At 37.0% G+C, this 16309-nt stretch overlaps 1 protein-coding gene across 9 annotated transcripts in view; it reads right to left on the bottom strand.

Moving 5' to 3' along the window:
* The window catches only part of ANO1 (anoctamin 1), a 168081-nt gene that overhangs the window by 53492 nt on the left and 98280 nt on the right, over positions 1-16309 (bottom strand). For all 9 annotated transcript variants that reach the window (XM_087719234.1, XM_087719257.1, XM_087719225.1 and 6 more), the window contains 4 exons: positions 15967-16065; positions 12967-13118; positions 11599-11653; positions 771-822 (listed from right to left, as the gene is read on the bottom strand). In XM_087719234.1, the coding sequence (XP_087575360.1) occupies positions 771-822; positions 11599-11653; positions 12967-13118; positions 15967-16065 (358 nt within the window). The remainder of the gene's footprint in view (positions 1-770; positions 823-11598; positions 11654-12966; positions 13119-15966; positions 16066-16309) is intronic.

The raw sequence follows: 16309 nt of genomic DNA, 5'->3' as shown, positions 1-16309 counted from the left end.
AACTGTTCCACAATATATTTTAAAGATCAGTCCATTTATATCCAAATACACAAGCAGCAGTTGACAGCATGACTTGCTTTACACCAGAATTGATACAATCAACTTGATTTGCCTTTTGTTTCCAAAAAAACAGTGAATCACTGTTTTTTTTTGGTCAATACATGCATTTATAGACAAATAGCATTAATTCAGTTTCCCTTTTTAAATTAAATTCTTCACAGATAAAGAGGTTGTTTACATAGTGCAAATTAAAATAATGTAATACTGAAATTTAAAAAGAAAAGTCACACACTGAAATTAAATAACAGTCCCCAAATCTGGGTTGCAAAAATCCAAAAAGCCACTATATTAGAATAAGTGCATCTTTGCTTCCATCAGGTAGATTTTTATAGTTAGATCTAGAAGCTTTTCCCATACTTTATAGGGAAAACAAATGACAATTGCTTCTAAGTAAACATGGAAAGGAGTACAATACATAATATTTCAATGACAGAACCAAGTCCAACAGTCTTGAGCAATGGCTCTTATAAATAAAATTATATTAGCAGATATCTGTAAGCAATGATTATATATATAAGAAATTGTTCTATTTACCCAAATCTTGTACATATGTAATGAGCTAAAATCATTTCACAAAATGTCTTTAAGCAGGTAATCTACTATTTATTGTATTCAGCTTCTTATGGAAAGGTGTAAAAATTTACAATCTCTTAGATTATAAACAAAAGCTAAGATACAGACTAATTTGAAATGTAAATAAATTTTCTTACCCATACTATACTTGGCTTTGGTGCATGTAGTTCTTTTCAGTATTTCATAAACCTATAGGAAAAATGTTTCATAAACATTATAGAACAAGCTACTTGGGAAATGGAAAATAATATTTTCTCTGTGTACCACTCCAAAGACTAGCAAATGCAATTCTTAAGCAAGCAACCTATAAAAATTGTGAAATTCCTATTATGAAAAACAATTATTTTGTACAACTTTGAGAAATACTATTATTATCAGCTACTCCTTTTTTCCTAGGGTTAGAAAATAGGATGTTTCTACAGTATCAATGAATAATTAAATGGGCTGCTATTTAATTATTATTAAACCAATCTATTTGATTACTTGCTCATATTGTAGAAGCATCCTATTAACATTCAAAACAAGGTTATTCATTGTTGTTGCATATTCAATATGCAAATACCAGCTGCGACCTGATTGGTTGGTCGTTTTGACAGTTGGTCTGAGTGCTAGTATAAATACCCTGACAGTTGCAGGGAACGTTTGAATCGCTTGTCACCTGTGTTATAATAAAGATCTGTTTTGCACATGGCTCCTGCATGTCAATTCCCTCACAACAACAACCCACACGTTTACAATACTGGCGATGAAGGTGGGATTGATATGCGATTCCCGCAGAGCCTAACAACATCAGCCAACGTGAACGCAGGAAAAAAAAAAATCTTTCCTACATTGAGGGCCTGTCAGGGCCGCCGCTATGGCCAGCAAGCAACATCAACAGCAGCCTCCGGTTGTAGCCAACCTCAGTAAGCTCCAGGCGCGGCCTCCATCCGTCCGAGGGACGGGCTTCCTACGCTTAACCTTGACTGGAGCCGCCGCCGCTACTCAGGGACGAGCTATGGACCGTGATGGCTAAACTGCGCCAGCTGTGCCTGCCTGCCTGCCTGCCACCAGCTGTTCCTACGGCATGCCTGCCACCAGCTGTTCCTACGGCACTCCAACCGCCTCGTTCCAACCGCTGCATTCAACAACAGCCTCGTTCTCCAAGATGCGACCTAGCACCACCGGCTACGTTCTCTCAGCCTGTCTAAAGTCTCTCCAACACTAGCACACTCACAACATACACCAGACTGTCCTCTACACCATGAGCACGTCCGCTCCTGTGCAATCCACTTGCCTCCGCTGTGCCTCCCAAGGAGCCCAACCGCTGCTCTACCTTACAAAGCTGCCTGCCTCCCAAGGAGCAACTCTAGAGCAACTATAGCCGATCAGAAGCCTCTAGCCACTCAGAAGCCTGCCTGCTGCACGAGAGCCTCCTTCCGCTGCAAAGGCCACCACTTGCTTCTCGAGCCTCCCTGCTGCAAAGATTCCAAAGGACCTGTTTTTTTTTCCTGGTTCTAAAATTTAGCTACGAAGGACTCACCACCATCTTGAAACAGCAGAACTGGGGGGAAGGAGAGAGATTGAATATGCAAATACCAGCTGCGACCTGATTGGCTGGTCATTTGGTCTTTAGAACTGGGGGGAAGGAGTGTTGCATATTCAATATGCAAATACCAGCTGCGACCTGATTGGTTGGTCGTTTTGACAGTTGGTCTGAGTGCTAGTATAAATACCCTGACAGTTGCAGGGAACGTTTGAATCGCTTGTCACCTGTGTTATAATAAAGATCTGTTTTGCACATGGCTCCTGCATGTCAATTCCCTCACAACAACAACCCACACGTTTACAATACTGGCGACGAAGGTGGGATTGATATGCGATTCCCGCAGAGCCTAACAACATCAGCCAACGTGAACGCAGGAAAAAAAAAATCTTTCCTACATTGAGGGCCTGTCAGGGCCGCCGCTATGGCCAGCAAGCAACATCAACAGCAGCCTCCGGTTGTAGCCAACCTCAGTAAGCTCCAGGCGCGGCCTCCATCCGTCCGAGGGACGGGCTTCCTACGCTTAACCTTGACTGGAGCCGCCGCCGCTACTCAGGGACGAGCTATGGACCGTGATGGCTAAACTGCGCCAGCTGTGCCTGCCTGCCTGCCTGCCACCAGCTGTTCCTACGGCATGCCTGCCACCAGCTGTTCCTACGGCACTCCAACCGCCTCGTTCCAACCGCTGCATTCAACAACAGCCTCGTTCTCCAAGATGCGACCTAGCACCACCGGCTACGTTCTCTCAGCCTGTCTAAAGTCTCTCCAACACTAGCACACTCACAACATACACCAGACTGTCCTCTACACCATGAGCACGTCCGCTCCTGTGCAATCCACTTGCCTCCGCTGTGCCTCCCAAGGAGCCCAACCGCTGCTCTACCTTACAAAGCTGCCTGCCTCCCAAGGAGCAACTCTAGAGCAACTATAGCCGATCAGAAGCCTCTAGCCACTCAGAAGCCTGCCTGCTGCACGAGAGCCTCCTTCCGCTGCAAAGGCCACCACTTGCTTCTCGAGCCTCCCTGCTGCAAAGATTCCAAAGGACCTGTTTTTTTTCCTGGTTCTAAAATTTAGCTACGAAGGACTCACCACCATCTTGAAACAGCAGAACTGGGGGGAAGGAGAGAGATTGAATATGCAAATACCAGCTGCGACCTGATTGGCTGGTCATTTGGTCTTTAGAACTGGGGGGAAGGAGTGTTGCATATTCAATATGCAAATACCAGCTGCGACCTGATTGGTTGGTCGTTTTGACAGTTGGTCTGAGTGCTAGTATAAATACCCTGACAGTTGCAGGGAACGTTTGAATCGCTTGTCACCTGTGTTATAATAAAGATCTGTTTTGCACATGGCTCCTGCGTGTCAATTCCCTCACAACAACAACCCACACGTTTACAATAATTGTGACTTCTATTTCTGACTATAGGTTTCAGGGGCTAATAATACCTTTCTCAACACATAAAGCAAACATCACCCATTTATCAATTAGATTTAATGCTAATGTAGGGTGGAATAAAATGTTTCCTTCATTCATTTGTATCCATTCAGTTGGGCTTCAAAAATCCAAATGAATCAAAGATATTTAGAAAACTATGGCAGTTCAGATTTTTGCAGCCGAACTGCTTTATTTTTGCAACTACATCTCCCCCCACTCTTCTTTGCATACATTATTAGTTGAATAGATGGGACAGTAGAAAAATTATTTCCAAAGAAAATTGAAATAATTTCAGAAATAACTAATTTGGGGGAAGTTAGTTGATTTCCAAGACAATCCAAGTGGTTAGCTTTTGCATCAGCAGTGAATTCTGTCCTGCAGAAAGTCTGCTGAATGTTATTAGTATCTTTGTAATACATGATTACCACAAAGCAAGTCCCTTTGAGTTCAGGTAAGTATGCTTATGCCTTCAACAAGTAAAGATTAAGATCATATAAAAACATTTTCCTTATACTATTTAAAAACCAGATTTGGTTAGTAAACTTTTTAAAATTAGTATAGATATTTCAAAATGTTTAATTATTTATTGTGGTATATTACCAATTTTACTATTATAAAATTATTGCTCCTTCCAGTGAAGTGGGCACAGATGATGTTGAAAAATACAACATTGGTCTTAACATGGAAATAAGTCATCAAAGAATTAACGTATTCATATACCTTCAAACTAGCATTCAAGAATAATAGTGGAATATAAAAGGTGATTTTAAAAGACGAGGATTTTAAAAATTCTAACATGGGGAATATCCGATGTTAACATTTATATCAGTATCACCTCATTTTGCTCACTATAAATGTTGATAATATAACCAGGAAATGTCATGTTTACCAGGCACAAATTGAATAAAATATACATTAGTCAACTGTCTGTAATAACTTTTTTCAATATAAATGAAAGTATTGACTAATAAGATACAGTTGGTACAAGCCCCACACAACATATATAATTCATTCATATATTTATGATTGCAACCCTTCTGAAATGAAGATTAAAATTATTATAAAACTTCGAAACCTTTCCAGCCTAATGAGTCACAAAGTGGCATATATAATCTCCAGGGCTAGGCACACCTTTAGAAACAGTGTCATATCTTTTTTCTATTTTGTTTTGCTTAATTAAGTCTTTAAAATGGATGGTGCTGAATAAATCAATGGTAGCCATACCTTGTAATTAGCTGTTACACAGTTGTTCCAAAGTCACAGAAACCAATTAAAAAGACTTGCCACCTTTTCGTACCTTTCTATTTTTTTTTTGGTGGGGGGGAGGGAGCATTTTGGACAAAAAATAATACTGACAAAATAACCCTACTAATTTATGTTTAACAAGTCCCAATTAGTTCAGAAAACAATGGAAAGCATTGCAGTTCACAGAGATTTTTTGGAATGCGGAGTCATAAATTTTTTTGAATGAAATTGTATAATTAGGAACAACTTTATATATGTTAACATGTGGCATTAGACAGTGAGGAAAGTGTATTCTTATTGGCTTATTTGCAAGCTGTGTATATAAATATGTAATTATACATAATTATCTACCTACCTACCGATCTATCACCTATTTATCTTCTATCCACCTGCTTTTTAAGAAGTAGAAGAATCTGTAATTATACACACACACATACAATATGTATGTATGTGTGTGTATATATATATATATGTGTTTGTGTGTGTGTGTGTGTGTATGTATACATATGTGTATGTATGTATATGTATGTATGTATATGTATGTGTATGTATGTATGTATATATATGTATATATGAATGTATGCACACGCACACACACATATATGCAGGTCTTGGCGTATTCGGGTCTTTTCCTGTGTAAGATTGAGAGTATCTTGTCGACACGGGAAAAGACTTGAATACGCAAAGACCTGCATATCGGTACCCATGAAAATCTACCAATATAAATATAAATATAGATATAGATATTATCCTACTGAGCTATGAGTATGATTGTCAATTGTGAGTTGACTGTATACTTGTACAACCTGTGATTGCACTTCAAAATATCTGAATGGCAACACTTTGTCCATCTTTCATTTTCTATTTCTTAAGAAATTAAAACAACATATTCACATTTTCTTTCCTTTTCCTTCCCTTCCTGAAATGCATATGCTACTCCTTGATGTATCTATAGGAATTTTTTTAGTTAAAAGAAATAAAATCTATGTAGAAATAATTGTGTCTTCCCTAAAATGGAACATAAATTCTACGTGATAGCAACTGTCATTCATTAACAATTTAAGCTCTTCATAGCTAAACTAAAAAAAACTTTTAAACATAGATTTTAATAAAATACATTCATTAATATTATTAGCTGATCAGTTTTAGTCAAAATAAATTGGAGGAAAACAGGGGACAAAAGAAATCAGCAGTAGAATAATTAAAGAATCTTAGGGCATTAAATGTTCTTCAGATAAGAAAAGTGGGAATTGGAAGCAGAATTTATTATGGTATTTGGTATAGGATTACTGAGGAGAGTACAGCATAAAGAGGAAGATGCAGGAAGTAGACAAAGGCAATAATATTCTTCATGCAGACTCCTTGGTGCTATAAAACTGACAAAAGAAATCTATTACAAGCTGAATACTAATTCATAGCAATTTGTAGTTAGCTTGGGTATTGGAGCTTCTTCATAATGCAAATGTTTCAGTTAAACATGAACTATACCACTTTAAAGCAAGATATCCAGAAGTGGTATGCAGTCGGTTCTTACCAGTTTGGGCGCCCACCCGCCCCAACTTAATGTGTGACTTTCTGAGCACAGGCATGTGTGATCGCGCTCACATTTGCGAAGCAGTAGCGAAGGTAAATGAATCCCACCACTGAAGATACCCAAATACTGGAAAGAGTCATACTGCTATTAAATCTGTCATCCCTTCAGAGCCATTCTCCAGGGCATTTAAAAGTTGATGTTGGCCTAAACCAGAGTAGGAAGTGTCAAATATTTATAATGATTTCTGATTAAACTGTAGCAATTTTTTAAATTTTGTTTTTTAAATTTGTATTGATCTAAAGTGCCATGAGCACAATCTCTCTCTCTCACACACACAAACACACACACACACATACATATACAGACATGTATACACAAACATACACACACACACACACAGAGAGAGAGAGGGGGGGGGAGAGAGAGAGAGAGAGGGAGAGAGAGAGAGAGAGAGAGAGAAGGAGAGAGAGAGAGAATAAACATATAAAAATACAGTCCAGGTGAGGATCTGAGAAATAAGCCTTTAGTTGCATCTCTAAATCACATGTTACAGAAACACATCTAAGCTGATTCCTTGTGAAGCCTGCACAGGAATTCCCTAAGGAATGTTAATGTTAAACAGTAGTTCAGACAGGAATTACTAATTCTAGGCAAATATTTTACAGCTAAAATGGTATGCCATGAAGTCTCAACATTTTCAGGGAGTCACCGTGATGATGTTGAGCAGAGCCATCTGTAATAAGAGGGGAAGGGGCTAAATTATTAGCACAACAACAGATTGAAGCCCCTACTGAAAGCCAATCGGGAAAAGTATTCATCATATGGCAGAAAGTTTTATCTAGCTGAATTATTACTATCATTGCAAATTATCAAACTTCCACGACTTCCAAAGTGTGTTTTAAAAAGAGTAGAGGAATAAATTAATCTCTCTGCTATATAAGATAAGATGAGATTTTTGCTTATCTACTGAGAGCAGTTGCTGCTGGTTCTTCAGAAGCATTTACAAATTTGAGAATGGAAGACTTTTCAATAGTACATCCTCTGTACTACAGTTCTTAAAGGTTACAACCTTGCTAAACCTTGGTGGCAGCATCACTTTGAAAAACCCTGATGGGAGAGGAGGTTAAATCAGGCAAGACAAAGCAACATAATCCAAATCCCATCCCTTCTTCACAACTTGGATTAGAGTGCCACTTTCATCATCTTGCCTGTTCTGATCCCCTTAAACTCATGCTATTCAAGGTAAGGTACAACTAATGCTAATGACCACAGAAGAGGGTCAAGTAAGGCTCCATACTACAGTTAAACCCGTTCCTAGTCAAACTTCATTTTAAGGTAGGCCAGCTCAATAACACAGTCTTTCAAACCCTAAAACTTTCGGGGATAAATTTCTGCTCTGCTAAATGGAGATGACACAGCAATACTACTCAAGGATACCTATTGGCTTTCAAAGAGCATTGCGAGCTCTGGCACAGGACTACAAGGAAGACCTGCTCGAACTTAAGTATCAGAAAACCAAAATTATGGCATCTTCCTGACCCCAAGACCCATTAATAGAATGCAGATGACCACAAGACTAAGGCAGTGTCATACGTCAACTATTTTGAGATACCTTTTCACTTTACCAGCAATAGGTAATTCATGGAGATTAAACAGGTAGTCCTTGATTTATAACAGTTCATTTAGTGACCATTCAAAGTTACAACGGCACTGCAAAAAGTGACTTATGGTTTTTTTTAACCTTTGCAGCATTCCCATGGTCACATGATCAACATTCAGATGCTTGGCAACTGGTTCATATTTATGAAGGTTGCAGTGTCCCGAGGTCATAAGATCAGCTTTTATGACCTTCTGACAAACAAAGTCAATGGGGAATCTAGATTTACTTAACAACCATGTTACTAATTTAACAAATGCAATGATTCACTTAACAACAATGGCAAGAAAAGTCATAAAATGGAGCAAACTCACTTAGCAACATAAATTTTGAGCTCAATTGTGATTGTAACTTGAGGACTACTTGTATGGCTTACAGTGCACACAGGAACTCATGTGCCATCCATAAATATCTTAAGTCAAGAGGTAGAAATACATATCTGTACCTCTTAAATTGTCTGAAAACGGTCATTTACAGGGTTTCTCTACAACTGAATTCCTTTCTAATTTGACCCACTGAAGTTTAATCAAAATTCTTAAGAGCAGCCCTTCAAATCCCACACAATATCTTGAGTACCTCTGTGACCCAAGACAGCCACATGAAACCAGAGATTTTAATATCTATCCCTTGTACTAGACTCACATGAACAGCAATGATTTTCCATTCAATTTGATATTGGTAATAGTCAGTGGTGGGTTCCTACTGGTTCAGACCGGTTTGGCCGAACCAGTAGTGGTATAACGGCCTGGGTTGCTGGAATCGGGAGCGACCCAGGCCTGCCACGCCCTCAAACTGGTTCCCCGGTCTATTTGCCGTTGCCGGCAAGTTTCTGCGTATGCGCGAGCAAAATGCCCTCTCAGCAAACCAGTAGGGAACCGGTTAGAAACCCACCACTGGTAGTAGTGATCAAAATCTCACCCTTGAGCCTTTCTTTGTATTTCTACTTGGAATAAACTTCAGGTTACTTAATAACAATGGTAATTGGGACTTAGCAATTCCATTGCTAAGCAATGCACTTGTAAAGCCAAGTTCACATGATTACATTGCTCAGCATTGGCAATCCTAGCAGTTACCATCGTTAAGTAAAAATCATGGCTCATTAAGTAAGAACATAATGCGACTTCAACTTGCTACTTCTTGCTTACTTCCAACAAGCAAAATCAATGAAGATGCTGATGTTATATTATGATTTTATCTTAATTTAATATACTATCTATATTGTATGTATGTATGTATGTATGTATGTATGTATGTATGTATATGTATGTATATTCAAATGTTTTATTTAAACTACATTTGTATATTAGTGATTGCATGTAGATCCATATGCTAAACCAGGGGTAGTCAACCTTTTTATACCTACTGCCTACTTTTGTATCTCTGTTAGTAGTAAAATTTTCTAACCGCCCACTGGTTCCACAGTAATGGTGATTTATAAAGTAGGGAAGTAACTTTACTTTATAAAATTTATAAAGCAAAGTTACAGCAAACCCCTACCGCCCACCATGAAAGCTGGAACGCTCACTAGTGGGCGGTAGGGACCAGGTTGACTACCACTGCACCAAACTAATAAAAAAAATGAAAAAGGTGGCTGGAAGTTGCAAGTCCTGGGCAGCTCACAAGCAGGTGGAGGGTGGGTGACTACTAGACTGAGACAAGGGGTGTTCCTGCAAGTGCATTTGGACTGGAGAGAGGTTGCTGCAATGCCGCACAAACGTCTGCAGATGTTGGGGCACAAGCTCACTACACAGTACATTGTACAAGATCTGTGGAATCTTGTACTCCATAGGAGGACTCCATGGGAGAAAAAGCAGGAGTAACCTTCCCTATCAGCTTCCCCTTTGACTTTGCTTGTAGAAGGCTGCCAGAGAAGATGGAATCATTTGAGAATGGGGTGCTGCAACCATTGTAAGTGTGAACTGGTTGCCAAGTGTCTGAATCACAATCACGTGATTGTGGGGATACTGTGATGGCCAAATCTTTGAGGACCAATCACCAATCACTCATTCAGTTCTATTGAAACTTCAAACAAGTGGTTGTTAATTAAGGTCTACGGTCTGCCTGAAACTGTCATTAAACAACAGTCTGACTTAGCCAGGCCCCAAAGTACTTCATCAGCAAAAGTCTCAAATATTTTGTCTCCCGCAGAGCTACATACCTGGAAATCCCAAAGCAAAGAACAGCCTTTACTTTACCAGAGTGTCATACTCTCCCCTTAGCCATGCTTGAAGCAGATATAAACACTCCCCCCTTCCTTTCTCAGAATGGCAATTCCCTTGTGACTCTGGGCATGTAGAAACAAGAGACCATGTCCTTCTCCAATTTTTGTATTACATAGAAATGTTTATCAACATCATCCAAACTACAAGCAATTTTACTACTCTTTCCTGCCACAACATAGAGCTCAAAATTAACTATATGTTGCTCAAACTTGAGCATCATCTATATGCTGCTCAAAATTAACTATATGATTACTTCTGACTTAGTCTTAGATTCCAGTCTTACAACTTAGTCTCAGATACCCTTAATCTGCTATGAGAGTGTCTTATTATCTAGCATTTTTACTTTATCCTATTTTCAAAGGTCTGTTCTACATTATGTTTCATGTCCCCTTGAACCAGAGTTCCCCAACTGGTCAATACTGATCCCCCAAGGGTTGATGCCACTATTTATTATTGTTTTATTGTTATTATTTTATTCATAGTACAATTAATTAAAGTAGATTAAACTATTTTTATATAATAAAAATTTGCAGGGTTCAATGAACAATCTGAACTTCACAAAAGAACCTGGGGGTCTTTTCTATAATTTTTGTGTGTGCTCCTAGGTCTTATTTTATTGCTCTCTCTGTGCTTTACCCTTTCTATTGTCACAATAAAAATGGTTTGAAACCTACTCCCCATGTTGTCACTGATCCCAGTACTTTCTAAAAGTTTGGTATCAGTTCCAAACAACTTCAAATACATTTTGTTTCACTACAGCAAAAGTGTTAAACTTGTGGCTCGCGGGCCAGATACATCACGTGCTGGCTATTCCCATACCCATTTTAGTGAAGGGGAAAAAGTCACAATATGTTACATGGCAACGTGAGTTTGACACCCCTGCACTACAGGAAGGAATGGATTACTCTGTTTACAAAGTATATTTATCCTAATTACTGATGTAACTTTTTTCTAGTTTTGTACAATAAACTAAAATATACATTTAAAAAATGGAGCCCGAATCTGCTAAAGAACAAGACAAAGACAAAACTTTTTCTGAATTGAGAGCCATAATTCAAAAGAATAGTGGCCTGGGACAAGAACTCAATTTTATTTTATTTCATTTACATTTAATTAACATTAAATGTAAATTAAATTTACATTTAATTAACAGTTTATACTTTACACTCGCATATTTCATGAGTTTCTCTTCTAGCACATTAAAAATTAAGATATGATGGAGAGATGCATGAGTCAGATTATTCACTTCTGATGCAGAATTTTCATATAATGATTTCATATAGAAATCATGAAAACAGCTAAAGAGGAATACCACATCACTCTAATATTTTATAAATACATACTTACTATGGTACTTCTAGTTTTGCTATCAAAAAAGAAGTCTTTATCAGAGAGGTCAAACCTGTGATAATAGTGGAAAAGGAAAAATTAAAAAAACCCTGAATAAATGTAAAGCAAAATACAACAGAATCATATTGTTTGGCCAAAACTTCATTTCAACAAAGGCTTCAGAAAGTTGCTACTCTTCTTTTGAAGCCTCAAGAGTTCAAACATTTCAGCTACTGTATTAACATATAGCCAATACATTGCATGTATGATGTTATGTTCAATCTCAACTATTCTTGCTGCTTTCTAGATAATATACAGACCTGTTGCTTCAACCTGTAATTCTGAAAGGGCTCTTTGCTGATGACCATATCAAAACATTGCTTTTCAAGAAAAAAAATGTACAGTAGAATCATTAAGGGGGATACGGTGTAAATACATTCCTATTAACTAAAAATAAACTATTCTTTATTCAACTGAGAAATATCCTGTAATCATTGCTAAACTGAATACTGTCACATGGAGACTGAATTTGAATATAAATATAAATAATTAGAATTAGAATATAAATATTTTAAAAATAGAATATAAAAATATTCTATAAATATATGTCCTGCTGGATCAGATCCCTGACTCATCTAGTTCAGCAGTTAGTTCTTACAATGCCCAACATCTGCAGAAAAAAGCTCACTAGTATCCCAGCAGAAGTTCATAATCTTTAATTGACTGTGTGCTATTTTTCCCTTGTATTACAACTTTTATGAACTTTTAACAGGTTGCTTTTCTCATGGTTTGTATTGTGTTCTGCTTGTGGTAAAGAGATTACAAGATCGACTTGGCCATAGAATGTGATGCTGCTTGGATGATTTCTCTCTTGAACCACTTTTGGAAAAGTGTGGCATATACACCAATGGATTTTTAGTAAAGAAAATTACTAATTACTACAGCCGAATAAGATATCTACCATTATTTTATTAGTCTTAGCTTTGGGAATCTAACTATTTGTGTATCAAGCTAATGTATGTCTTTAGAAGTAAGCCTGATTGGATTCAGTTGGCTTATTCCCAATCAGTCAGGACAGACTACAGCCTGAAACTCGAATCCTATATCTGTTTACTTGGGGGCATCACTTGAACTCAGTGGGATTTGATTTGCACATGGGTATAGGATTATTCTGTAAATCCTTAAGGAAATTCATCATGACAAAAAACTTCCATGAGCTAGACAAGATCCTGTTTATTTGGAAAAAATGATAAACTTAGTGCAAATTGTATTCAAACACAAGCCTACACATTTCTATTAATATTCACATATTTGAGCCTAATGCTATTCCCAAAGGCCAATTCTGTTGTAAATGACATTATCTAAAATGAATGAACTTTAACTTACAAGTGTTGCTTCTCCCTTGAGAAAGGATAGGAAAGTCGTTTCACTGTCTGATGCTTATGTTCTGCCACTTTAGGTTGAATGGGTTCCGTTATTTTTTGGATTACAGAATTGATCTTTTTCAAAAGGCCATGAGGTTGATGAATTTGATACACCTAAGGATTGAAAAGACTGTTTTTTTAAAAAAAAAAACTTATTACATTTAATCATTTGTAGAACATACCACGGCTTAAAAAAGTAAAACTTTTAATCAGGTTAATTAAAATTAGAAAATCATTATGGGTTGTTGTTGTTAGTCGCAAAGTCGTGTCCAACCCATTGTGACCCCTTGGACAATGTTCCTCCAGGCCTTTCTGTCCTCTACCATCCCCCAGTGTCCATTTAAGCTCACACTGACTGCTTCATTGACTTCATCCAGCCACTTCATTCTCTGTTGTCCCATTCTTCTTTTGCTCTCAAACGTTCCCAGCATTCTTCTCCAGCAAATCCTTCCTTCTCATTAGATGGCCAAAGTATTTACCCAAAAATCATCATTCAATTTCTATATTACATAAACTTTCTGTAAGCAAAAAAACCAAAGCAAATTTTTGTTTATAATGTATCCCCACCCCCATTACATTATACAAAATTCTGCTTCCAGCACCTTACCCTTGCTGATTTGGATCATATTACTTTCATTTTTCTGACCAAGGAGACTCAATTCCTCCTGATCACCTTAATTCAGATTTTCTAAAAATGATGGATGAGTTACTTTAAATTTGGAAATATAATTAAAATAAATAACATGATAAATATAACTTGATCAGATACTGTTACAAAATTCAAGTCTAATGTTTAATTTTAGTTTTACTTGAAATAAATGACTTTGTACTCTAAGGCTGTCTCTTCTTCCATTAGAGACATTTCCCTGCAGAGTCTGAGTTCTGCACTTAGTATGTCATTAAATATTGATCCATTTCTCAATTTTGCACCCTGAACAGGTACAGACACATCTTTCAAAAACTTAATATTCAATCATATAATATTCTACGGTGACAATGGGCTTTTAGAATTGTATTTCAAATATTCATTAGAAATTGAAACCAGATTCTACTGGTTCTTTTATGCTTGTAATTCACATATCCATGTCTATATATAGAATCATAATTTCACCATAATATAGCCTTTAAAATAATTCAACTTTTCAAACTTTCTGTAATGAGAGAAATATTTGTCTGAAAACACAGAAATAATCATATTTATATAGATATACATTAAAATTTCTACAGTAGAGACATAGTCTAGAATATTTTAAACAACAGTTTGTTGCACCTACTGGTTAGACTCAGATGTAACCCAGACTCACAGAGAAATGTCTGTAGTGGAAGAAGAGCCAGCCTTAGAGTACAAAGTAATTTATTTTAAGAAAAACTAAAATTAAACATTAGGCTTGAATTTTGTAACACTATTTGTTCAAGTTCTATTTATCATGTTATTTATTTTAATTATGTTTCCAAATTTAAAGTAACACAAAACTATAACAGATAGGTTCACGCATTACACTAAACCCAAAACCTATTAGGTTTGAACTGGGGCATTAAGTAAATTCACTGAAATCAATGGGACTTAAGTACCATATTTTTCAAAGTATAAGACACACCTTTTTCCCTCAAAAAAGAGGCTGAAAATCTGGATGTGTCTTATACACTGAATACAACATTATTTTTGCCTCCTGAAACCCCACTCCTTTCACCAAAATGGCTGTGCATAGCCTTTAGGAGAGTTTCAGAGTGCTCCTGGGGGCTGGGGAGGGCAGAAATGAGTGAAAAACAGGCCATTTTTTGCTCAATTTTGTCCTCACCCCACCCCTCAGGAGCACTCAATAAGCCTCCTAAAGGCTATTCATGCCCTTTTTTTGAAAAAAAAACCGGGCCTGTTTTTGCGAAAAATGGGCCATTTTGGGGAGGTCTGCAGAGCGCAAAAACCTTTTTTTTTAATTTGCCTCTTCAAAATCTTGGTGCATCTTATACTCCGGTGCATCTTATACTCTGAAAAATATGGTAATGATATGTTGGTCACGATTTCAGTAAATTTGTTCTTACTATGATGATCCACCCCATCTTCTTATAGGATCTTCTAGAACTGTAGGACTAGGAAAGATGAAATGTAGCAAAGTTAAGGCATACAGAGATTTATGTCTGTAGAATATCTAATGGCCTTGTCTGCTTTAGTGTAGTCACGTTTTCTTTTAAAAAATCTATTTTATTTAGCATGTACCGTAGTAATTCTTTTTCCTGAGATTTTTCTCAAGCAGTGCTGTTTCTTTATGTAACACATGTCGAACTGCCTTTCCAAAGGCTGTCTTGCCAAGCATATGACATAAAATCTAACATTTTAAACCTCAACATGCATGCACATTGAAGACAATAGTGGATTTATCTATGGTGTGAGATCAGAAAAATATAACAAACACTCACTTAATTGTGGGAGACCCTTGGTTACCTTATACTTCCCAAATATTTTAGACTATTATTCTATAAATCATATCCAATATGGTTAATAGTCAGAGAGAATTCTAGTTCTGACTGAAGAGCATCAGATTGCACATTGTTAATACCAGTGAAAATAGCATTGTAGGATGGGCTGATGGTAATAGAAAAAAAACTGCAGCTGAATCAAAAGCAAACACAGGCAGCCTGTCTTATGCATGATTTTTGGAAAGACATGTGATAAATATTTATAAGATTAACTACAAAATGGCACCAACCATGTCTACGTATCTTTTAAGGAACACATTTCTGCAATGCAGTGCAATGAACATGCATAAACATTTATATCTTGCAGCATTACAATTCATACATTGCTCTATAAATTGTGTCACAAACTGTACCAAGAGGTTTAGTTAAATATCCTGCTTCTCTTACAGGCAGACAATTTAAATTTATGAGGAGACTATGAAAAGAAGTTAATGTCATGTCATTTAAATGTTTAGACCTCCTGATGTTAAAGAATACTAAAACTAACCTTTTTTGTGGGCATCTTCAGTTTCATAAACTCTGCTTCGCGGCACAAAACGTTCCAAGGAGCATGAATTTTTATAAATCCAAGACCATGTATTTTTGTCTTAAAAAAAAACAGACAGAAAAATAAATCTTTAAGCCAAATAAACACAAAGTGCCATTTGTTCAATTTCATTTATATTGCCCTGCAAGTTTTCTTCTTTAAAAGGAGAACATAATGATTACGGCACAAATAAAAGAAGGTTGACGGAAGATATATAGACCAGGTAAAGCATTTTGGCAAAAGTAAATAATATGCCTTAAATAAAGCTCTCAACATCAACACTAACATTAAATGGTACTCTTTT

Source organism: Thamnophis sirtalis, unplaced genomic scaffold (genome assembly GCF_051295495.1).
Source record: "Thamnophis sirtalis isolate CommonGarterSnake01/CBP01778 unplaced genomic scaffold, rThaSir2_p1.2 scaffold_1, whole genome shotgun sequence".
In the NCBI taxonomy this organism is placed as follows: Eukaryota; Metazoa; Chordata; class Lepidosauria; order Squamata; family Natricidae; genus Thamnophis; species Thamnophis sirtalis.
This window is presented reverse-complemented; position numbering and strand designations above follow the sequence as displayed.